This window comes from Carassius auratus, chromosome 46 (genome assembly GCF_003368295.1).
Source record: "Carassius auratus strain Wakin chromosome 46, ASM336829v1, whole genome shotgun sequence".
Lineage (NCBI taxonomy): Eukaryota > Metazoa > Chordata > Actinopteri > Cypriniformes > Cyprinidae > Carassius > Carassius auratus.
Genome location: NC_039288.1, coordinates 13,786,925 through 13,812,981, shown reverse-complemented (window position 1 = coordinate 13,812,981; position 26,057 = coordinate 13,786,925). Strand labels below are relative to the sequence as shown.

Here is a 26,057-nt window from a genome sequence, read left to right as displayed (position 1 = left end):
GCTATGGAGCAACAGAACGGACGTTGTACACATGACTGCAACAAATGCACAGTGGCAACTTGCTCACCACTCTAGCAAATCGATTTTCCATTATGGTGGTAAGAAGATCTGGTGTTTAGTGAATATGATGTGTACTCTGACTGCTCAATTCATGGACCCTAAGCAAAGTATGCTGGAGCATTAAGGGTTATGAAACATACATAATCACAATTATGCAATAATCTGTTATAAGTAAAATCTTCTAAAATTGTAGATTTTATTTCTTATGTGTATGTTGAGCTGGAATTTGGAATGCTGCTTTTATGAATGAGATAGAAAAAACAAAACAAATAAGTGCATATTTTAACAAAACCATTGTGTTTAAAATATGGTGGTAATGACATTTTTTATCAATTCATCTTTTACAAATACACGGTAAATACAGTGTGATATAGTATATCGTATTATGATTCAAGTTTAAACAGGCTTTTCTTATATTTTCAACAGGTGTTCTAAAAGTTAACCCATTGCCACATATATAGACTAGGCCTATTCCCTCAGACTATTTATAATCTTAGTTTAGGCTATGATGATTCCAGCTTTTTGTTATTGGTCCTAAAGAGCTGGAGGGGTCATGTATTATATATTTATTATTGTTTATTTGCACACCCTTACTAAAGTAACAATATTTTTGGCAAAAAATTATATATATATATATATATATATATATATATATATATATATATAGTTACCACGGTGCGAGTCACTTCAACGAAAATAAACAAAATGAAAGAAAGTTTCAATACACTCTGAAGGAAAACCCGTATTAATTTAAAAATAACAATTAGCCTACCAAAATAATGTGAGTTGTCTTTTAAACTGTATAAGAGGCTTCGTCTCTTTATTAACAGTCAATAAATTATATTTTACCATGGTGCCTTTTTTGAGGTCTAAATAAAATCATTTACATTGCCTATATTTTCAGCGTCCAAAATTGGCATTTCTTTTAGTTTTATCCACATAACCGTCACGATTAATAGATTCAGGGTTCGACAGTTCATATACCAAGACTCGTTTCCTGTCGTTTCTTGACTGTTTACCAAGCTCGCGCACGACGATTCCCAGCGCGCGCCTGAGTGAGAGCTTGTCCTGCGCGGTGCTTTTGTGTGTGGGTGGGTGTGTGTGTGTGTGTGTGGGTTGGGGACATGTGGAGTAGGTCACACTCTGGAGTCAGAGCGAAGCAATCTGGAAAAAAACAGCTAAAAAAATAAAAAGTAATTGCCATGAGAGTTGAACAGGATTTTGAACATGGGGAAACGGCGGAAAACAAGGTGAGTGTGTTGTATTTTAAAGAAAATGTATTCAAAGTAAAAATGGTTACAATGTTTGTGTTAATGAGATTTAGACACACAACAGTAGCTGTCACTGTTTTATTTGTTTAAACAGTTAGTAAAGGTTGTTAACTGATTCTGGTCTGACAAACGTGTAATGTTTAATTTAACAAAGTATGTTTATACAATCTTAAACATATACTTTCTGAATTTCTGTCCTAATTTGGAACCCATCCATTGGAACCCATTCTAATTAAAACATTCTAATTGAGAAGTTCTGACAAACGTTACACAAAATTCAACCCTAGGAATCAAATATCCAGTTTGCACTTGTCAAGTTATTCACTTGTTTGATTTTTAGATGATTATTTGGTCCCATTAGCATTGTTTTCATATTATGATAAAAGCTCCATCTTGTACAGACTCAGATTCTGTTTTGAAGGGTTTTAAATGTTTAAATGAGTTTTTCCTTTAAACTATTTTCTCTTCAATTTCCTTTTCTAAATTAAGGTTTTAAATGTTTAATGCTGTCTTCTGAATGAAATCTGGGAATTAATTAATTTTTGCTTGTGTCACTCAAGCTCATCTGTGATAAACGCAAGCGCTATCTGTGATTGAAGGCCCAAAATAGAGCTCTGAGTGCTGCTCACAGGCCTCCGGCTCACCATATATGTCTTCTGCTCCCAGCCCTGGGTGTCTGGCTGCCTCCACAGCCATGCTGAGATTCCCACCTGCTGTCAGAATTTCTTTATATAGTTCTGTAGCTCCTGCATCTATTATCTGGGCCACAGTACACACTTTTAAAAAATGTTTACATGCCACAAAGTCTATTCTCAGGCATACTGTACTTGAAAAAAAAAATCAAATCTGTATTTAATAGCTACAAGATGTAGACATTTTCAAGCCCGAGGCTTTCAAAACTGTTGATCGGGCTAGCTGTAGACTCCTCCAGCCTACGCTCATTTGACACCTGAGTCAGAAATGCGGTTATGCTAGGTGATAAATCCAAGTGCAAATTGCATCTCATATCATATTCATGTTTTGATCAGTTCACATCTGCTCTTTTTTTTCTGGAACGGATCCTGTTATTGAATGGTTAATTACTTAAGTGGGTCTTGTTATCACAAACAGAAGTATTCTCAATATGCCTGTGGCAAAGCATTTGAATTTTTGATCCACAGAAATGAAAAAACAGCATGTTTGCTTGTCTTTTTTCAGAGCCAAATGCTGCTTAACCAGCTCAGAGAGATTACTGGCATTCAGGATCTGCAGGTCCTCCAGAGCGCCCTGAACGTATGTTTAGTACAGCAGCTCTTATCCATGTGTTTATAACACGAGCAGCAGATGTAATGATACTAACATGGCTATTAATAGAAACTAAGCCTGACAAATGTTTGTAAATATGTAAATCATACCATGTGCCAGAGTTTCGCTTACGTTCAGCAGTGAGGGATGGGTAACCTAGATGTGGTACTAAAACACAGCAAAACTGGAACTCATGTTCTTTCGTATTTGTGTAGTGTTGACTAATGTGAGAAATCTCTTTATCTAGGCTAGTCAGGGTGATATCAGCCATGCCATTGGGATACTGACCTCACAGCCCCCAGAAGACATGCCCGAAGAACCAACTAAAGCCAATAACGAGAGGAACAGCTCCAGTACACAGAACGGTGGGTTGAAATGACACTATTAATATCAGATGACTTTTTAATGTCAGCACATTTTCTAAAGATTCATTTATTTTTATAGTAGAGTGACAGATTGCAGTGTCATGATGTTTATTTTATGCTCATGTAGTTCTTTTGTAACTGGTTCTTAGGTCCTGCTAAAGATGATCTGCAGACCGCCATTGAGCTTAGTCTTCGGGAGTCACAGCAGGCTGAAGCAGAGCGGAGAGAGCTGAACAGGTTCATTACCTTTCCTTCATAACTCATTGACTACTACAGATGTACAAGTCATCTGCTTTTGGCATGAGAAATATTTGCATGTGCCAAAAGTACATTAATGTTCCAAAACATGATTTTATTTTAATGATATTAGTACCTGAAGTATGTTGTGACACTGAAGACTGGAGTAATGGCTGCTGAAAATCCAGCTTTGTCATCAAAGGAATAAATCACGTTGTAAAATATATTAAAATAAAAATAATTGTAATGATATTTTAGAGAATTAAAGTTGGCACTATATTTTTGATTAAATAAATGGCAAACTCCAAGCTTATGAATGGTAGTGTACATGTCACTGACTTTTGGTACAAGTAACTATAAATAACCAACTTGTAATGAAAAAGACTATATCATATTATAATACTTCTAAAACAGTACTTCTATAATAATTGTAACAGTGATAGTTGAAAAACGAATTATATAAACAGTCTCAAATAAGAACAATTTTATAATATTGTTTTAATATTTAGAAATGTTAATCAATAGTTTTGGCTGTTCTGTAGTACTATTTTTAACTAATCAATAATGTTTTAAGCATCTAAAATACATGAAATTCTCTTTACTAAAATATACTGATCAGCCCAGTCAAAAACATTCCTCAGCTTGATACTTTAATGAAATAATTGTAATTATTTGTTTTAATGGTTTAAGAGCGTAAATAATCTTTAACACCTTTTTTTCTTTTGCAGTGAGAGAGAGAGAGATAATTTTATTAAGCACATGCTGAGCAAGTGTCATCACTCTAACCTGAGTGTGAATGAAACAGCTTAGAGTGTTACAGTTGCCCTCTTTTCTTCCCTGCTACAGTGGTTTTGTGTGAATTAGAAATCATGGGCAGCAGTAACTATCAGACTCTGGTCTTTACTGTCTTACCTACTCCTGTTTTTCTCTAGGGCTCTTGAGGTTAGTGCAGAAGAGAATGCGGCCCGCATGAAAAGAAAGAGGTGTGAGGGGTCGGGAGAGAGCGGCAGCCCTGCTGACTGGATCCGGCAGGAGGACTGTCCTGTGGGCATCCGTAATGTGGGAAATACCTGCTGGTTCAGTGCTGTCATTCAGGTGTGTGGAGTTTTAATGACAAATGATGAATACTCAATATTATTTTGACTGGAGAATAGATGAAATCGGGTTTAGCATGTTTTATATATTTTTTTCCTGACTGCAGAAGGGTCTCAGAGCCGTAATTTTATTTGATCCATTCCAGACCGAAGATAGCAAGGCTTCTCAGATGTCTTTGTTGAAATATAAGCCTTCATTGATATTGATCGATGTCTAAGCTAAATAAATAGAGCATTGGTTTGGTGATAAAGAGAGGCATGAGCTCATGGAGTGACTTTATGGCTTATAGATAAGTAACAAATAATATTTTATTAATGATGTCATTTGAAAACAGTCCTAGCATGAATACAAATTTTCCACTGTTTTCAAATGTTTTCAGCGCTGATAATAATATTCTTTAGCACCAAATTTTAGCATATTAGAAAGACCTCTGAAGGATCATGTGATACCGAAAATTCAGCTTCGCCATCTTGTAAAATGTATTATAATAGAAATGTTATTTTGATTTGTAATGGCATTTTACAATATCACTGTTTTTACCTGTATTTTTGATCAACTTGGCGAGCATAAGTTTTTTCTTTTCACAAACATTATAAAATCTTATTGACACCAAACTTTTTTTTTTGGGGGGGGGGAAACTTGGGGTACCATCTGTAAGGTAAAAGTATGTGCTTAAAATGTTGCATGTTGATTTTGACCAACATGAGCAGATTGTGTCGATTGCAAATCTGTTCTGCAAATCTGCATGTGTTCAGTGTTTCAGTACATAAGGTGGTCTTTATTTTTATATGCCAGCAAATATTACACACTATGTCTCTTGTCAGCTTTTTAAATTATTGATACTGTCACATCTATTACCCAAGAGACACAGAACATTCATACAATACCTTAAAATCTGGTACAAGAAACCCAACAAGGGTAAAACTTAACCAAAATGCACCCTGACATAACAGACATTACGAAACATGACAACAAAATCGGCAACAACTGTGTCAATAAAACTAGTCAAATAGTGTGACTATATAATTGTTCATGGCCTAATGCATGCTAGAAGAAAGCAAATTGGACTAACAAATGAAACTCTCTTGTGTTTAGTCTCTGTTCCATCTGCCGGTGTTCCGTAGACTGGTGCTCAATTACTGCCTGTCTGAGCGTGTGCTGGAGAAATGCACGAGTCATTCAGTGAGTAATCTGCCAGAGGAGTGTCATTCAGTCTTGGTGTTGTATTGAATGTAATTGATATATTTTTAAATATGTTAACATTTCAGCAATTTTTCATTTTTTGGTGAACTATTCTTTTAAATGAAAATACTTGATGCCAATATTGCTCAGCTTTACAAGTAGATCTACACGAATATGGGAAAATATTTCCACTTTGCGCTGACAAGATTTCTATTGTAGGAGAAAAGAAACATTGCCTTCATGCAGGAGCTGCGTTGCCTGTTTGCTCTGATGGTGGGCTCAAACCGTAGGTTCGTAGACCCCTCTGCAGCAGTCGAGCTTCTCAGGGATGCATTTAGAACCAGTGAAGCACAACAGGTACATCATTTGAATAATAGGATTCACAGCTGTTCTGTCCCGGGCTAATTTTAAAATGAAAGAGTTGCAAATGACGGGCTAATAAAAGGTGTCTTGAAATGTTTGCCATTCACAGCACTTTATAAATCTACATTAGAGCTTCTTCTTAACAGACACTGTGTTGTATTCTTGGAGAACTGTGTTTATATTAAGCTTGCTTATTCTAGGATGTCAGTGAATTCACACACAAGTTGCTTGACTGGCTAGAGGATGCTTTCCAGCTGGCTGCTAATGGAAAGTAAGTTTATAAATGATAAATAATAAGAGTCTTTGAGGTGAGCATGATTTAATTTTGATGCTTCAGAAATTGTTTTTGTTTAGTTTTTTTGCTCAAATTATGAAATAAGTAAATATTAAAAGACTCAGGTTTCTTACAAATATGGACCTAAAAATTATTCATGTCATTAAAGTTGTAACTTATATATAATATAATATAATATAATATAATATAATATAATATAATATAATATAATATAATATAATATAATATAATATAATATAATATAATATTTGATAACTGCAATATTTTCTAGTGTCTTTTTTCACTGCATCCTTAATCCATAATTTCATAAAGGCAAGAAACACATTGAAGTAATTCTTCATAAACTGTTTTAAAATTAACTTTACTTTCTAAGAAATGTGATTCATATTTTTAATGGGTGGAACATTTTTAAAAAGATCCTATTTTGAGGGTAGATCTCCAGAGCACACCACGGGGTGCATCATGACAGAAAACGATTTTAAAATGTATTTAAAACATAGTGTAACTAAGACAAAGCTTTTTAATGATTTATTTAAAATCATTTTATTGCCATCTTATATGCATCATGTGCTTGCAACATGAAAAAAGGATGTTTGTTACCCCAAGGCAACATCTTGCTGTGGAGGGTTAATTAATAAATGGTAATGAGTGTAGCATTTGTTAAAGAATCGTGAATAATTACCCTATGGTGTGTTTGGTTGCTAATGTACTTGCTAGGAATTTTTGTCCCCCAAAATAAAACATGGCAGCTATTATTTTCAGCAACCCAGAGGATAAACAAAACAACCCCATGGTCCAGCTGTTTTATGGCACATTTGTGGCTGAGAGACTTCATGAAGGTAAGAGAATGATATTTCTTTTGTAATTTTTCTGTTTATTCCAGTCCTTGATGACAGTTGTGTAATTGTGTGCAGGAAAGATCGTGTCCAACATTGAGCAATTTGGACAATACCCTCTCCAAGTGAACGGCTTCAGTAATTTAGATGAATGTTTGGAGGGTGCCATGGTTGAAGGAGAGATTGAGTCGCTTCATTCAGACCAGACAATGTCCTCTGGCAAGGAGGTGAGTTTTTCTACTTTAACGACATACAGTTATATGAACTCCTGTCATTTATTCTGATGTTTACATTGCATTAACATTTATGCATTTGGCAGACACTTTTATCTAAACAGACTTTGCATTCAAGGTATTTATATAATTTATTAATTCAATTTATTAATATTTTCTTGTCTTGGGAATCTAACCCATGGCCTTGGTGTTGCTAGAACCGTGCTCTACTGTTTGAGCTAAGGGAAATTTAAACACATTAAGATATTATTATGAAAAAGGATAAGGCTATTATTGTGAAACATGCACATGTTCTTTTTAAATTTTTGTCTTAAATAATGAAAAGTATGTGGGTTTTCACTGTTTGCAGAGGTGGTTTTCTAAGCTGCCACCAGTGTTGACCTTTGAGCTATCCAGATTTGAGTTCAATCAGTCTTTAGGGCGACCCGAAAAAATACACAAAAAACTGGAGTTCCCCCAAGTGATCTATATGGACAGGTGAGAAACGTCATTACTTTAGAGTTATTTGTTTATTTATAGATTTATTCATTAATTTATAAATATAATTAAAATGATAAATGTTTTTATTGATTTATTTGGTGGTTTTTGAAGATTTCTTGATTTATTATGTATATTTTTGTATAAATATATAATTTATTTATATAATTATTTTCTTATTTTTAATTCATTAGTTTACTTATCAATTAATGTATTAGTCTATTTTGTTTCTTCAAAGCATAAAAAGCAATGGTAAATTGCAATTAAATTTTCTGTGAGCAGATACCTCCACAAAAATGTAGATCAGACCCATGGTAGAAGAGGAGAAGTCAAGAGACTCAAGGACCAGTTAACCGTTCTACAGCAGAAACTTGAGGGGTATGTTTAAAAGCCAAACAGAGACTACATCCTGGTCAAGTAATCTTTTAAATCTGTTGTTTGTGTTTTTGGTTTGAATATAAAAATATGACTTTCTATTTGAAAGATATAAAAACTATGGCTCAGGGCCAACCAAATACCCGCTGGCAGACATGTTGCAGTATGTGCTGGAGTTTGCCACCACGAAACCCACAAATGTATCTCCAGCCTCAGCACCTCCAAACCATCCTGTACACACAGAACCCAGCTCAGGTGATGGCAGGCAAGTCATATTCATCAGCTGAGTGACAATTTTTTTGTTTTGGTTTCTCTTCCATATTTGTCCCCCACTAAATGTTTAATTTCTTGTTGTAGTCAAAAAGAACCAGATGATGCTGGCTCATCAGACGGTTTGGGCTGCCAGCAGACAGCTACACAGAAAACTCCCATTCACAAGCCTTTTACTCAGTGCAGACCCCCCATGGAGGTGCCACTGCAACCAGCCCCCCACAGCGTGACCGAGGAGGAGCTGTACTTCGTCAGAAGCTGCTTACAGCGCTGGAGAGCAGAAGTTGAGAGCACCGTTAACGGTAGATCCTTAACTGAGTAAATGTTGTTTTTCTACAATCTTGAATCAGTGTTTTTTTGGAGAACACATACACTCTGCTTCAAAACCTGGTGAGGAATCATAGGACTGTCCTAAAAGATAATTCACTGCAAATATGAATGTGCCAACATGACTCCTATGTAGTAAGCAATATGTAAAATGTGTAGTGTTCAAAAAGTTGGGGTCAGTACGTTTTTGGTTTTTTTAAAGGAGTGCTTTTATTAGCAAGCATGCATTAAATTGATAAAAAGTGATAGTAAACACATTAATAATGTTACAAAATGTTTCCATTCCAAAGAAATGTTGTTCATTGATCAAAGAATCCTTTAAAAAAAATTGTTTCCACAAAAAAGCAGCACAACTGTTTTCAGCATTAATAATAATAATAAGAAGAATAATCAAAGTTTGTTGAGCAACAAATAAGCATATTAGAATGATTTCTGAAGAATCAAGTGGCACTGAAGACTGGAGTAATGGCTGATGAAAATTCAGTTTTGCCATCGCAGGAATAAATTACGTTTCAAAATATATTAAAATAGAAAACAGCTTTTTTAAATTGCAAAAGAAAAAATATATACAATATTTTGGATAAGTTTTTTGTTTAATGATTAGAATTTATTCCGACAATAAACTTTTATGTAGTATAGCCAAATGTTTACATTATTTATAAAACAGTAGCCAATAAATACCTGGAAGTCCTGCTACTGCACACATACCGTAGTTAAAAAACAGAATATACTTTTCTTATATACTCTTCATCAAATGGAAAATCAGATCTGTGAAAATATAAATTCAATATGTTCATGATAATTGAAAATATATATATTTAAATAATTAACTGAAAATTAATTAAACATTGAAAAGCAATGATGTAAATGCTTTAAAAAACTATTTTCCCAAAATTGAGAACGATATGATATGTTTATTTAAGTTTTCATAATGTTTTGTCACCTGTATTGAAATCAGTTGTGAGTCAGGTCTTCTGTGCATGCTGAGTGCTATTTGTTTGGCACACAGAGTTCTTGTTGTCACAGAAGACAGGTAGCGAGGCAGCTCACTGGGTTTTGTATCCAATGTGCATTTAAATGTTTCTGTTCTAAAGGCCATCGTCATTCACAAGCAGTTATCCTAATGCGTTTGTGACTGTATCAGGATCCTGGACTCAGGCGTAGCATATTGATCTGTGTTCCCTCTCTGTGTGTAGAGCTGAAAGCCAGCATTGACAAGGTCAGCCAGGCCCTGGAGGGCATGTACTTAGATAACAGTCTGTGTCAGGTAAAGTCTACACCCTGAACACTCGTTGCTACTTTTATATTGATTGAGCCCTTTCAAGAAATTTGCACGAGACCTCAGTGTATCCTGATTTCTTATTTGATGCTTCCAGGTGCCCTATAGACTGCATGCTGTGCTCGTCCATGAAGGACAGGCCTCGGCTGGCCATTACTGGGCGTACATCTATGATCATGCTAATAAACGCTGGCTGAAGTACAACGATGTAATGGTGACAGAATCAACCTGGGAGGAGCTGGTTCGAGACTCATACGGTGGCATGACCAACGCCAGCGCCTACTGCCTCATGTACATCAGTGACAAGCTGCCATACCTCATAGCAGGTAATTTCCCCTTGTGCTTCTCAGATTATGCATCTGCACTCAGATTTTGCTGAAGGAGGCAAGCAAATCGCACACTTGATTTAAGGCATTGGCTTTAGTTCTGATTTCTTTCATAAATTAATGCTGATAGCTTTGTTGGCATGCTTTATCATTTTTGGGGAAATATGAGAGTCTCTGCCAAGATGTGAACATCAAATACTCTTTTTACCTAATGCTTTTAATTTTGATTAGCTTTCCTAATATTTTCTGTAAAAATAAAATATTATGAATATTTATGACACCGGGGTGGCTATTTAATGCATTATGTAAATGTTATACAATAAAAAAGTGTTTTTATCCACTGTCACCGCAGTTCAAGGTAGGTATTCTAAGCCTGTCAAACAAAATGATGGTGCAAGTTGACTTTCTCTCTTCTTTTTTTGGAATAAATGACTTCTAATGCACTGCAGTTTATCACAGTTTATCATTGCGGAAAAAAAAACAGAGAAAGGATTTTGTATCAGGTTGTTATGAAACACTAAATATAACAGTCGAAGACAGGAAAAGACTGAAAATAGAAGAGGAATCCATCCAAGTGTCAAGGAGTCGGACAGTCAACATGTCATAAACGTTGACATTAATATACATTTTTTAGTTGATTTATTAAAAATAAAGTTCACTTTGGCTGCACGTCCATTTAATGTGCTTCTGCTTTTCAAAGAACATACTGTACGTAATATACATAACATACATAGTGTTTTGAATGAAGCCCATTCACATTTAGTATACAGATTGAGATTTATGAAGGAAATAAATCAAATGTTCTCAAATTTCGGAGAATGAAGCAGAACTGCCATATAAAACTCCATGTAATCGCACACACGTTGTTTGTGCAATCTTTTTATTTAATAGAGAAAACACCATGGAAATTTAAAAAGAACAAAGGTCAATGTCATTAAGAAGAACAAGTTTCCACTTGTGTTTTTCAAGATTTCTGGCTGATTTCAGAGGCAGGACGATCAAAACTCCAATGACAAGTGGCATAAAAACACATTTTAACTACAGCAACAGTGCAGTCATTTATCCATCATAAAGACATTTATTCTATCATCAGGCAACTTTCTGTAATGCTTTACCCATCTGCTACAATAATGTTATGTCACTGAACAGAAGACACAGATGATGAGACAGGGCAGGCTCTGAAAGGAATGGACTCTCTCCCGTCTATCCTGAGGCGTTATGTTCGGGAGGATAACCGCTGGTTCCAGCAGGAGCTGAGAGAATGGGAAGAGCAGTTCTGCCAGGCCCAATGTGAAGAAGTACACACAGAGAAACCCATCCAAGAAGATCCACAGAACCCAGAGCTAGAGCCAAAGCCAGAACCAGCCCAAGAACAAACAAATGAAGTGTCCGGAGAACCATCTACAGATTCAACACCAGCATCTGCGCGGGACAGTGAAGGTCTGAACCTTTTTCTTCATGTCAGATGTTTTCCATGTATCTATTGCAGGTATATTTTCAAATGTCTTTTCCTTCCCAGAGCCCATGGCCAATTCAGCAGCTCTCAACTCGATATCATCAGACCCCAGTGAGAATGTGGGAGAGGGAGGTGAGGAGTGTATCACCGGTAGCCAGACACATGGCCCGCCAGATGAAGAGAAGCCAGATAAGAGTCAGGTGAGAGCGTTAAGGCGTTATTTGAGACATACAAAAAATAGGTCCAGTATACAGCACTGGAGGCTTCAAGTACAGTACATATGGGTCACAATCTTCTTCCTCAACATACACTGTAACAGAGTACCATCATACAAAAACACTAATGCATTTAACAAAAAGAATGTGATAGACATTTTAAATAAATGTAAGTTAAATATTAACAAAACTATTTAACTTTCATTTTACTGATAATTGTAAGAATATTTTAACCTGTTAAATGTCACCCCGTCCCGTATACGGGACACCTACGTTGACTATACTATATTACAATCAAATTTAATCTAATCTTGACAAACTATATATCGTTGGAAAGGTCTAAGACTCCCAAATATATATTATACCAATATTTTTTGTTAAAAATTATGTAGGAAAAGTAATAGATCAATTTATGACAAGAGTGCACCCTCAGAAATCTACATTACAAAAGGAGCTTTGACCTTTGTTTAAAAAAAAAAGACTTCCTCGTTGCCTTTTTCTCTATCACATTTTAGAAATCATCAGAAGTTATATATCACTTGAAAACATAAAATCTCAAAATTCATCCTTCAAAACCCATTTTAAAATCAGACATTACATTACCATGTAAATGGCACATCAAAATCATGTTACAAAATGTTTTCAGTCATGAATTATACAAATTTATGTTTGTATCATGCACATTCAAGTCTATCTTCAAAAACGTGAGTGACAGTTATCAGGTTAATAAACCATTTATATTTATATTGTCCATGTCTTGTTAAATATAACATGCAATCTCACCATAAAATAAATTGTAATTCATACTTTTACTTCGTACTATTCACATATTATTCACACACTTTGATAAAACATATTTTAGACATAAAACATGCTTTCAAAATGTGTATATATTAAATCTAATCATATTTTTCATTTTAACTGTATATCATAACTGTATGTATATATTATAACCAATTTAGTGTATTAATTTTACTTTTATACATTTAAACATATTTTTTTCTTTAAAAATATGATAATTTAAGTGGATATGGAAGTTGTCAGGAATTTCTATATAGAAAATATTTGTTTATACAAATTTTTCATTATAATTATGAATTAATTTTGAGGATTTCAATATAGAAAATATGTTTGTGTATATTTCGGCAACTATGTATGGGAATATGGGATTGACATTAGTGGTTAAATCACTACAAATTTGTTTGCACTTGCTTAATGTTTAATGTTTTATCTGTTGTGATGTGTTTTTGTTGTGTTGTGCAAAGCTCTGGTATTTTGTAAGAGGATACGATTTGGAAAGGAGTATGTGGATAAGGTTCATCGTACATCTGAGAGCCGTCCAACATTCCTCAGTCTTTCTGGTTCAAGTCTCATGCGGGGTTGCTGGGGACAATGTGTCAGAGAAGAGCTTTAAATAGAACCTGAGCTCTGTGTTTCCTGCGAGATCAACTGCATTGCTGCCTCCTTTTCATAGTCAAAAAATGATTTTGGAGAACATTTTTCTGATGCTTCAATCAACAGGCAATTGTTAAAGTGCAATGTGTTCTTGCTGTCTAGTCTTTAGAGAGTGTAATCTTGGATATTATTGACTCAGGAGTTTCAATCACCAAGTCCATTCTGTACTTGCAACACAGGATTTATTCTTCTGCTGTTCCTCTCTTTGACATAATGATTTTATTGGTGCTCATAATTTATGACTGTGCTGCCAATACATGATCTAGTTGCTAGGCATGGTCATAAATGGTAGCGATAGGACCTCTAGTGGTCAATCTATCATATTGCATTCAAAGATATTTCTATGCAAAATTAGGCAGTTAACATTACTTGAAGATAATTTTCTACAACATACATAGTCGTACCACAAACATGAATTGTGAATCTATTAATACAAGTGTAAATCTATGTTTCAACATATGGACAACAACGTTGGACAAATAAATTGCATGTTATCCCCCAAGAACCAGTATATATATATTATAGTTTTTTATGAATTAGCCATTTTTAGTACTTGAACTTAACTAAATGAAAATGAGAAATGTTGCTTTGGCAACTAGCTGAAATAAAATAGCTTTATGTATTTATTTTTAATATTCTATTTTATTTCAGTTTATTTTATTTTTTTAGTACTGAAAAAACAGTACTATGTTCAAACATTCATAGTAGTCCATGCATTGAAGCATTAAAAGGAACTAAGGATGAAAATTAAACACATTTCCTTGTTCAGCTTACTGTAAACTACTTCAAAACTACTATAAATCTAGTCAGAGGATGCTCAGAGATTCACATTTCCGCTGTTTTAAAAGCCAATTAGATGTTCCTGAGGGAGCCCATGGTAAATTAGACTTCCTGATTTGCCTACACGTTGATGTTATGAGTGAACATCTCTATAGACTATGATGAGTGGATAAGATCAGTGACAAACACCCTCTTTCTCTGTTTCTCAGCAGCCTGTGGTGGAGTCATCCACTACAGACAGATCTGAGTCAGAGGTTGAGGTGGAGGAGCAGGTCTTCAGTGATGAGGGCGGACCAGAGGCCTCGTCCACAGAGGAGAACCAGGCCACGGCCTCACACAGCCAGCCTGATAACGAGGTGTCTGAGGTCGAGATACCCAATGTAGGCAAGATTCTGGTGCGCTCTGATACTGATGGCTACAATGAGGAGGTAAAGGACCTCTACATCCCTCTGGTTCCATGAATTGTAAAATAAGGCTGCTCATACATTCAATTTAACTCGAAATTTTGACATTTTTTAAATCTGTAATTGAATAGATGATGCTTACACCAGCCATGCAGGGCGTCATTTTTGCAATTGCCAAGGCAAGACAGGTCTTTGACAAAGATGGACCTGAAGCAGGACTCATCAAGGTATACACCTACTCAGTGCAACTAAACACACCACATGGAGCTACTTCACAGTTTTCATATAGCCAGATACTAATTCTCATAGATATTTAATTAGATTAGAAGCTCACACTGTTTATTTCTTTGGAAATCTTTTGGATCTCCTTATCAGGCGTTCCATGAGGAATATTCCAGATTGTATGAGCTTTCCCAGGAAGAGACCACACCCCAGCAGGACCCTCGACTCCAGCATGTTCTGGTCTACCTTTTCCAAAACCAGGCGCCTAACCGTGTCATTGAGAGGACATTACTGGAGCAGTTTGCGGATCGTAACCTGAGTTTTGATGATCGGTACACATTTCATTACAACCACTGCTTTAAATCAATTACTTAATGCATTTAACATTGAATAATTGGACTAATCTAAATAAACTGGTACTTTTTTCCTTGTAGGGCTGTCAGTATCATGAGAGAGGCCAGATCTAAAATCCGTCTCATTAAACCAGAAGACATGGACATGGATGAGTACTTGGTAAAATCTTAAATGTATAATTTATGCTGCTGTTTAAACGTTTGGAGTCTAGATGAGCATAATAGACTTCTTTTAAAGACATTTAAAACTTACAGACTCCAAACTTTTAAACACTAGTGCATGTATTTGATCATTTCAAGCTATATTTTTTTCACTCTCTTTGCAGCAATGGCATGATGACTACAGTATGTTCAAGACCGTGTTTGCCTACCTGTTGACAGGTCTCGAGCAGTATCAGAATGGAAAGTATGTAGACTCAGGGACAACAGACATTGCCTTTGCACTGTATTGTATTGGAGAGTTTGTAAGGCTACAATATACATCTTTTCAATCTGCAGGATAAGAGAAGCTCTGAATTATCTCGCACATGCACACCAGGACAACTCAGCCCTGCTTAGGAAAGGGGAGAGGAAAGGCGTGGACCAGTCACTTATAGCACTTTACAGAAGAAAGTGTTTGAAAGTATGTCCCCACATTTATAACTTCACAGTAAGATAAGTTTTTTTATGTTTTTGAATGAAGTCTCTTTCTGCAATTACACCAAAACTGCAATTATTTGAACAAAAATAAAACGGTAATATTGTAAAATATTATTACAATTTAAAATAAAGGTTTTCTGTTTTAATATAAAGTTTTTATTTATTGTTTCTTTGCTAAATAAAAGTATTTATTATTATTATTATTATTATTATTATTATTATCTTACTTATCCCAAAAATTTTAATTCAAGTATATATAGTTTTGTAAAGACATACATATATAGGCACAATTTGTATCGGTCTTGCATCACAAAAAAATTTAGATAAAAAAACTTTGGCTCATGAGAAACCTTGACTGTTGCAATACATTTTATTCCCTTATGATGTTTGTGTACGTGTTACACCCTACAGGAGCTGAATGAGAGCGCAGCCACACTCTTTAAAAGTCCAGATGCAGATGACGTGGCAGAGGCAGAGACCATCATGAATGAGTGCATCATTCCCTGCATGCACCTCATGGTCAGAGACAGTGTCAGCCAAGAGGACTTGGACGTCATAGAGCTGATCAGGAGCTGTTGGTGCTCCTACCTGGGGCAGGACATGGATGGTGGGCTTTTTTTCCCCCAGATTACATATAAAGACCATTTCACTTAGATTCTTGGCTTATGTTGTTGTTCATGTTTGTCTGTTTTTTGGATAATCAGATTCTCTTCAGGAAAAGCTCAGTGAGTTCCTGCCCAGGGTTCTGGACTGTTCTGCAGAAATGGTGGTCCTGAAGGAGCCCCCCAAAGTTAGGAAATCTCCACACGATCTGTGTAGCCGCCTGACTGCCGTCATGGAGTCCATTCACAGCACCTCAGTTGTCACTGTGAAGTGAGGCTGGACGCAACATAATGCGAGGCAAGACTGAAAAAGAAAAGAAAAAACCATGGCACAGTCACAAGGTGTTTCTAACCTCTGCCTCAGGCTGACCTGGATTTCATTTCTGCTGCACAATGAAGTTTTCTGTCACACCACAGTACACGCATTCACTGTGTTCTGAATTCCTTGAAGGGCGATTGATTGGCTGCTTTCGATCTTTGTGGATGTTTGATCTCAGAAAAGATCAAATTCATCACATTTTATAAAGTCGGGTTTGTGATGTGAAGGTGGAGTGAAAGCTTTTACCCTGTTCTTCTTTTCACATGAACTGTAGACAGCGTAAAAATATATATATATATATCTATTTTATAGAGATTTGCTGGAGCCACTTTATTTCAGTCTACTCTTAGCTGAAGATCTTCTATGTATTCTTTCTTTGTACACTGAGGTTGTCTGATTTTCCAGTCCTTTGTTCTTTCCCTCTTGTTGCCTTTCAATAAAAAACACATTTCTCACTTTGTCGCCCTGTCCTATGAGTTCTCTCTTTCTTCTTTTGTATTTTCTCCCCATCTGTTCTTATTTTCTGTTTCTTCTCATCATTATTCTGTTAGGGTTTCCATACTGTACATCTACTGCAGGTCCATTGATAATAAATAGTCCTTATGTATAGGATAGCACATGCATATCCATTTATTAGTTTATGTCTAAAGAGATATGGAAATGTTGAGTAATTCAGAGACATTTTCTATGCCACAGTGTCAAATTACTAAATGCATCACCTTAACACTGCTTTTGCCGCCTTCCTTCTGGATTAATTTAGAGAATCAGACATAATCTCCTGAGTTTAATTAGAATTCAAACCTAAATTAAGTCATATATATTATTATATATATATTATTTTCTTGATGGTAATACATTTGAAAACAATAATCTTACAAAGATCTTACAAGAGCTATCTTCTGAGCAGGTGCTCAGTGGTGAGAATGAAGGTGGCAGAGAGTGAAACCTCAAAGAAACTCCATCCATCCCCTACTCACAAGGTAATTGACTAAATTCATTGTTGCAAAGCTAATTTGCATAAATGCAGTATTACACATGCTAACAGTAGCCCACATACACATAATGCTCTGGTTCAAGTACTGATGTGCATCATACAATATTAGAGATTACCAAAAATCTGTTAACCTCTGTATTTCACACACTATGGCTGTAATGAGGCAACCCAAATTAAATCAGATTTTGTTCAATCTGGTTATATCTAAATATCCAAACTTTATTTTATACTCCAAAAGCATTTTCTGATGTGAACAGCTGAACACATACAGCGTGGTCACCCAGTCAAGCAGGGCATGCATTAAAGTTTACTGATACAATTGTCTCTGACTGATATCTGTTACACTTCTCTATTTCAGGTGTTAATGTTACCCAGATTCACTCTAATGATGTCTAATCACATGTTTCATATGCCAAAAAACATTTTGGTCTGATGTGAACAGCTGCAAAAAAATTCCTTCTAATTCACTCGAAATGGGTTTAATGTTTCCCAAAAAAACATCTAATGTCTAAATGTCATTTTGCTGTATTTGGATGTTTTCCCACCATTTGTATGCAATGCAAATTGTTTTCCTATTTAAAGTGTGTTTGGAAAGGTTTACCAAGAATTCACTTTCAGTCTAACTTTAAGTGAAAATGGAATTATTGTATATCCACTAAAACAGACAAAACAATCAAAAACAATCAATGCATTTCATTGTTTTTCAGTCTCGTCACCTGCCCTAATAAAATGACCGAGTGACCTAATTTTATGGTATAAAAGCAGCTCGCTGATGAGTAAGCGAGCATTTCGAATAGCCCCCTTTTAAAATCATAGACAGTAAAAGATCAAATCAACAGCTTTTTTTTTTTTCCTCCAACAGACTCCCAGCATCCTTTGCGCGGTGTATGACGGCGGGTTGTGTTTGTGGGGCATGAACAGACAGTAAAAGAGGCATGAAGTGGTAACTATTCTTGCGCGTTCACTTGAACTATATGCTCGTTACCGTCATGTCGTCGTTCGTGACAGAAGTGCTCGCCAGCTCAGGAAAACTGGAGAAAGATGACCTCCCCTGCAAAATCTCCAAACTGTCACGCAAGGTGGAAGAAACGAAGGTAAACAGTGAAGTTAAGTTAGCTATCATCTGTCAAGTTAACTTGACGCTAAAAATAATTAATGTTCAATTCAATACTTTAAAAAGCAGACTTTAAATAAAAGGCTATTGTTCTGTTTGTTTGCACTCTCCAGTAGGGGTAAAATCTTTGGTATCGTTACTAACGTTGATGTTAGCATACATTGACCGTTAACCAAAGTGCTTCTAACCCCGTTCTCATAGCATATAAAGTCATTTAAGAATAGCAAACGTGTAATGAAGCTTCGCTGGACAATGAGCGCTGTGTTAATTCGTGTTTTAAACGTGAACAGAGGGGTTATTGATGTGACACTGTCTGGCTGACGTGTCATGCTGCTGATCTCATCGCCTGCCAGTGCCAGTCTAATCTCTGACTTCACACAGATTAAATGTTATTAACCTCATTTTGTGCAACAATGTGTTCTTTTGTGTTTGATTCTTGATTGCATTTTGTGATTTGCTAGATATATATTTTTTCTCTATACAGGAAGAGGTTACAGACATGATAAATAAAAAATATGTTGAGTTTATACCCAGTATGGAGGGAGCTGAGGAGCTTTTGGACCAGGTTGAAACAGTCTCCAAAGATATTGATTTATTAAAAAGCTGCATTGAAAATGAGGTACCTTTTTTTTTTTTTTTTTTTTTTTTTTTTTACTGTTAATAATAAATTAAGGAGTCGATTTCAAATAAAAAAAAAAGAGACTTCTAGAAGTTTACCATGTAAACTAAGTGTTTGCATTCATAGGTTCAGCAGAACCTCCATGATGCTGTAACAGAGTATGCCAAGCTTAAACAGCAGCTAGAGAAAAACACTGCAGTTATAGACCTCCTCCAGCATCTCCAAGAGGTAATGCTTCTGGGATTTTGTATATACTTAAAGGATTTTCTAACCATAAAGCTAGATTTATTTTTTAAAGCATGTGCATTCTTGTGATGTAAATGATTATGTATAAAAATTAAAAAACGCTCATAGTAATTTGCCTGTTTACATAAGTTCGGGCACAATGATTTGTATAAAAGAATCATAATTTCATCATTTGATTTTGCTCTTTAAGTTTGACACGGCAGTGGAGGAGTATCACAGGGCCTTGCAGGAAAAGAATTATGTGGTTGCAGCCAAGCAACATGGAAAGGTAAGTCACATTCAACATTAAAATCATAATATCATCTTGTGAATTTAACAGGTTTCTTTAATGTATTTAATTGTATTTATGAAAAAATGAAATTTATTGAAATGACAAATTTATTGTCATTTCATGCAGTTAATTTGAATAACATTTTGGTCAATTAACAGCTCTATGAATTTCTATAAAATGAGTAAATCACACACTCCTACTTGCATTATACAGGCACGGGCTAGTGTCAATGCCCTGAAAGCCTGGAAAGACGCAGAGTTGCCTTTAGTTGGGGCCCTCAGCTCAGAGATCACCATACAGAGAGAGAATCTCATCTACCACCTCGGGGAAGAGTGGCAGAAACTGGCAGTCTGGAAGCTTCCTTCCACTAAAAGTAACTATTTTACTTTAAAATCAGCATGAAATGAAGATTCACCATCTCAATTTTTTTTAAACGATGTTTCATTTTTGAACTTTTCTTTGACCTTTTCATTTTTTATCAGAATATCATAACTATTTTCCAGTCAAATGACAGGCTTGTCTCTGCTGTATGCCAGACTTTTCCAATCATTAAGGGTAAAGGAGTAGTTTGCGTAAACCTGGCCCTTTTCTAAGAATAGACCGCAAGCTCGCAGTCAGATATGCCTCTATCCAATCAACAACCAGTGGTTTGAACCAAGTCCTGCCTTTTCTTTTTTTGATAATCTGTTACACTCGGATATACATCAAAATATAGAGGGAAAAAAATCTGCCGCTGGTGTCTAAATAGAGAAAAGTGGTTTCTATGAAAACATTCGGCCCCTGCCTGCTTGTCTAATTTCTTCTGATTTCTATTTTGTTTTTAGCTGAGCTTACTAGTGTGAAGTCTTTCCTGAAGACAGCACTTCATTTGAACAGAGGAGGATCTAAGGGAGATGAATCTGTCCCACATGCTCTTCTTCCCAGCATCCTCCAGGCCCTCTCCATTCAAGGAGAGCTTCATAAAAAGATTAAACTGTTTGGTAAGAATATGTTTGGTGTTCTAGCCCATTTGTACCTTCAGATTGATTTGTTTACATCTTGGTCTATTAGTTGACTGCCTGACTTTGTCAATCCTTTAGGGCAAGTGTTGTTTAAGTACATGCTGAAGCCTCTAATCATATACCCCTCGTTGGAGGTGGAAGTGAGCAGTCCGCCGGAGCAGGGGGCAGTCTTGAGCATGCACTGTACAGAAACCAAAGCAGATCATCCTGATCCCAACCAGGTTTACACCAAAGTGCTCACCGTGCTTAAAACACTACATGAACACGTTTTTGGTACGTCCAGAAATCCAAAAAGTTAATTCTGTTTAACCATAGACTTTGTAGTGAACTTACCCTTTAAGTGTTATGGCAGTATATGCACATTTTTATAGGTCAGGCATAAAAACTATATTTTATACAATATATAATGTGGGTCCCTAATATGTCATTGTATCCAACAAGCAGTCTTATAAAAGGCCGAAGTAGGCTGATGGTGTTGCGTTTTTTTTTGTTTTTTTCCTTCTTCAGATGTCTCTATAGATGAAAAGAAAATGTCTGAGATTTTAGGAGACCTGATATGGGAGGAGATGTCTGAATGCATCATTCGTGAATGCTTGGTTCATTCCATACCTGCTAACAGTAGTCAGCTAGCCGAGTATAGCGAGGTAAGACTGCAGGGCCATAGAAATATCTGTATTTCTGCATATGACAACTGTGCAGCATTCTGTGTAATACAATACTCAATTGTATTTCCAGGTCATTAAACAGACAGAAGATTTTGAGAGCAGTCTGAAGAAGATGGGGTACCTCGCAGCGGACTCGGCGGACCTCTTAAAATACGCCCGGAATGTCAACTGCCATTTCGCAAGCAAAAAATGCCAAGATGTCATTGTGGCTGCACGGAAACTGATGACGTCTGAGATGCACAACACCGTGAAAGTAAGACCTTTCTAATGTTCAACGTTTCTAATGTTAATTCAGCTATGAAAGGTTTTAAGTTGCAGGCTTGTGTATGCTCTTCACATCCAGATCACCCCAGAGTATAAACTCTCTATCCCTAAACTTCCATGTCCCAGTGGAGGAGAGAAGGAGAGGAAGGAGTCTTGTAAGAAAAGTGGCCATTACGATCAGCAGAGCCTGGAAAACGAGAAGCAGTTGGGTCCAAACACTCTGTGCCTTCCTGTGTGTCGCATTAGTGAGTCAGTGCAGCAGCTAATGGACCTTGCCATACAAACCCTGTCTGAGGCAGTGGGCAGCTCCCCCCAATGGTACGAAGCATGCATTACAGGCACTACAGTCATGGCCCAAAGTTTTGGCAGTGACATAAATTGTGTTTTGCAAAGTTTGCCGCTTCAGTATTTGTAGATATTTGTATCTGTAGGTATTTTTATTACCATTCTCTATTCATGGCAGTGTTTTTGGGCAGAATCATGAGAGACCCCACTCCCTTGGTTGAAAAGCAACCCCACACATGGATGGTCTCAGGATTCTTCACTGTTGGCAGTTACGGGAGTCATGGTAGTGTTCACCTTTTTCTTTTCCGAACAGTCGATTTTCCTGATGTCCCAAACAGTCAGAAGGGAGCTTCATCAGAGAAAATAACTTTGCACCAGTCTTCTGCCGTAAAATCTTTGTACTTCCTACAGAATTTCAGTCTGTCCTTGACATTTTTCTTGGAGAGAAGTGGCTTCTTTGCTTCCCTTCTTGACACCAGGCAAATTTCAAAAAGTCTTGGTCTCACTGTACACGCAGATGCTCTCACATCAACCTGCTGTAATACCTGAGCAAGATCTGCACTGCTGAGGACATGATTCTGTAGCTGACTCCTCAAGAGGAGACGGTCCTGGTGCTTGCTGGACACTGGGATGTCCTGAAGACTTCACTGCAGTCGAACCTCTCTCCTTGAAGTTCTTGATTATCTAGTAAATGGTTCTTTCAGGTGCAATATTCTTTGTAGCAATTTCCTCGCATGTGAGCCCATTTTGTTGCAAAGTGATGTTTTGCACGTGTTTCTTTGGAGGTAACATTGCTAAGAAGAACACAAGGATTGGAAGTGCTTCTTCCCTCCTTTTATGGCAATCAGTCTGCTCTTACAGTCTAATACTCGTTCACACTTGCACATGTGCTGCTGATATTATTACTTAATGTTAGCGGTCACATTTTGTGTCTGGGTCAAAAAACTGTGAAAATGTTATTTATTTATTTTTGGCCAATGAAGCTTTGAGCAATTATTAAATGCAACGGATCACACAATAATTTAGAAACAGTGTGAATGAACACTACAACAGCTTAAGCAGCAAAACTCTGCAAATCACAATGTATGTCACTGCCAAAACTTTTGGCCATGACTGTACAATTAAGATATGTTTTTAGGTCCATGTGGAAGCTGTTATTGCTGAACTTCATAAATGTGTGGTCTTTTTCTTGCAGTGCAGTCCAGCTTTTCTACACTGTCCGAAACATTTTTCACCTGTTCTATGATGTTGTGCCTACATATCACAAGTAAGTTGAGGTCCTTTTGTTTTCTAAGTAGCGGTATTCTTGGTATACTGTTCGTGTTTTTTGTTTTTTGATAATAATTTTCCTGCTATACTTTATATATTTTTTATGTTTTCATTACTAAGGGAAAACTTCCTGAAGTTGCCTCACTTGGCTGCAATCCAACACAATAACTGCATGTTCATCGCTCACCACCTTTTAACCTTGGGTTTCCAGTTTAAACCTCACCTTCCTTTGAAAGATGGAGTGGCTTATTTTGTAGACTTGGTCCCAGGCTACAGAAGACTGGGTAAGGGCACACAAACATGTTTTGATACTGGTCAAACTAGTCTTTTTTTTTTTTTTTTTTTTACTAATGAATAATACTTAATTCAGCATTACAATTAAGGATGCACTATAATCAAGTGTAGTTCAAGTCAAAATAAAAATTCAAAGTAACCGTAAAGACAAGATCAGATAAATGCTTTTTTTTTTTTTTTTTTTACTTTTTTTATACTTGAAAAATGTTAAGCAGAAAAACTATTTTCAACATTGATGATAATAACAAATATTTCTTCAGCACCTAATGGTATTTTAGAATGATTTCTGAAGTGACACTGAAGACTCTAGGAATTGCTGAAAAATTAGCTTTTTGTGGTAAAATACATTCAATACAATAGAAAACGTATTTTACATTTATTTTACAGTACAATATTATTGTATTTTGATCAAATAAATGCAGTCTTGTTGGAGCAAAAGAGACTTAACAATCTTACCTTCCCCAAACCTTTGAACAGTAGTGTACATAGCAAATTTAATTAAAGTTTTTTTTTCCCCCTCTGTTTTTTAAATAAGGTGCTCGGTGCTTTGTGGCACAAATGAATGTTCAAAAAGCGGAGATGTTGGAGAGGCTGTCCACTGCACGTAACTTTTCCAACTTGGATGATGAAGACAATTTCTCTGTAGCCAGCAAGGCTATCAGACAAGTATGATCAAACACCCCAAATTCACTATCCTTGAATAAACAGAGGCGTATATTTAGTTACCAGCATGTAAGCATATTTGCGCCTAGTGTGCTTGTCACTGCGGTTTAATTGCTGTTGTGTACTTCAGGTAATTCATCAGCTGAGGAGGCTGGGAAAAGTTTGGCAAGATGTCTTGCCTGTGAACATATACTGCAAAGCCATTGGGACTCTCCTCAATACTGCAATATCAGAACTCGTTAACAAAATTATGATGTTGGAGGTAAGGCAATACATAATGCCGGTGATGCCACCAAACATTTTGAAAGGGTAAACCAAGTGCTCTCATTCCAGGACATCTCCAATATGGATGGTGAGCGACTGCGAACACTGTGTCAAACCATCATAGAAGAAGGGCCACTGGTGTTCAATCCATTGCCGGATGAAAACAAGAACAAAAAATATCAAGAAGAGGTTCCAGTCTATGTAAAGAAATGGATGACCTTAAAAGAGATCTCCATGGTGCTAAATGCTAATCTACAGGAGATCGTGGACAGGTGATACACTTAATCTTTAAATATGGTTAATTTTATGGAATTCTATGGGATTATGCATGTAGTCTATAGATTTAATTGAAGCTCACATTAAAAAATATTTTCTTTTAATATAGGTGGGCAGAAGGAAAAGGACCTCTGGCACTGGAGTTCTCCTGTAATGAGATGAAGAGCCTTATTCGAGCCCTGTTCAAGAACACCGAGAGACGAGCAGCAGCCCTCGCTAAAATCATCAAATAGACAGCAGTTACAGCGCAAAATAATGCTACATGTGACTTTTCCTTACATATATTGTATTATATAATTTTCTATTTTGCTGAAAAATGCATTCCAATAAATGCTGTTCTAAGCACATGCAAGTTCTCTTATCAGTATACCTTGTAATCAGTAAATGTATTAATACTTGGTGAAAAATAAAAAAACCCTCTATAATATATAATCTTATTGAAGTTTCTAAACCCCTCCATCCCCCTCCTCGATACCCTCGAAAAATGTGAACACAAATGGAATTTTTAAGCAGAATGGTATAGACTGACTCCCTTAAGCAGTATTCACTTTCAATGTATTTTTGCCATACAATTAAAGGGAATTTTGCCTGTGGCCTTACATCTCCATTTGTGATCTGTGAAAGAAAGTCCTATGGGGTTGAAACAACATGATGGAGAGTAAATTTTATTGATGTAGTGAGAAGTGGAGCATACCTTACAATTCTTTATTTTTTTAATCTCAATGCATTGGTAATGTAAGAATGTGAATATGGAAAGCCATTGTAACGTTTAATCTATAAGCCACACTAGTATCTTTTTTTCATGTTATTAGTACTTATTCATTGGCTGCTAGTGTTTATTCTTCAAGTACTAGTCTTTTGTGAAGTTACTAGTAATCATTAGATACCAGTACTTATTCCAATAGTGACTAGTATTGAATTATACTCTTAACAAAAAAAAAGAACTACTAGTAACTTTTTACACCTGAGATACCATGAACTTAATAGATAGTAGTACTTTTTAAATGTGCATTTCTGCCCAGTATGGTAATCGTATGTTGAATATTAATGAGCCAGCAACATACAGGAGAGAGATTAAACAGGAAACTGAAACAAGGAGATGGATGTAATTT

The 26,057-nt window shown here is 36.2% G+C and overlaps 2 protein-coding genes across 3 annotated transcripts; both read left to right on the top strand.

Moving 5' to 3' along the window:
- The first annotated feature begins 1,135 nt into the window (after positions 1-1,135).
- Positions 1,136-17,175, top strand: LOC113064303 (ubiquitin carboxyl-terminal hydrolase 28-like). 2 transcript variants are annotated; one of them, XM_026234998.1, is made up of 26 exons: positions 1,136-1,310; positions 2,529-2,603; positions 2,863-2,980; positions 3,130-3,217; positions 4,150-4,312; positions 5,408-5,494; positions 5,714-5,851; positions 6,058-6,128; positions 6,915-6,991; positions 7,067-7,215; positions 7,571-7,698; positions 7,981-8,076; positions 8,183-8,338; positions 8,431-8,645; positions 9,867-9,937; positions 10,047-10,275; positions 11,425-11,715; positions 11,795-11,931; positions 14,394-14,609; positions 14,717-14,812; positions 14,961-15,139; positions 15,242-15,320; positions 15,487-15,566; positions 15,659-15,782; positions 16,211-16,406; positions 16,504-17,175. In XM_026234998.1, the coding sequence occupies exons 1-26, from the start codon at positions 1,263-1,265 to the stop codon at positions 16,674-16,676; spliced, it is 3,480 nt and encodes a 1,159-aa protein (XP_026090783.1). In that variant the 5' UTR covers positions 1,136-1,262; the 3' UTR covers positions 16,677-17,175. The 2 variants fall into 2 exon arrangements, with proteins under 2 accessions (XP_026090783.1, XP_026090781.1); XM_026234996.1 differs by having other exon boundaries at positions 14,391-14,609.
- Positions 17,176-18,549: 1,374 nt separating this feature from the next.
- LOC113064302 (centromere/kinetochore protein zw10 homolog) lies at positions 18,550-25,544 on the top strand. Its single transcript, XM_026234995.1, has 16 exons — positions 18,550-18,808; positions 19,313-19,447; positions 19,574-19,675; positions 19,884-19,961; positions 20,178-20,337; positions 20,789-20,944; positions 21,044-21,238; positions 21,473-21,609; positions 21,701-21,883; positions 21,974-22,212; positions 23,375-23,446; positions 23,569-23,732; positions 24,278-24,408; positions 24,536-24,667; positions 24,739-24,941; positions 25,055-25,544. Exons 1-16 carry the CDS (start codon positions 18,689-18,691, stop codon positions 25,176-25,178), a joined length of 2,331 nt encoding a protein of 776 aa, XP_026090780.1. The 5' UTR covers positions 18,550-18,688; the 3' UTR covers positions 25,179-25,544.
- The last annotated feature ends 513 nt before the right edge of the window (positions 25,545-26,057 follow it).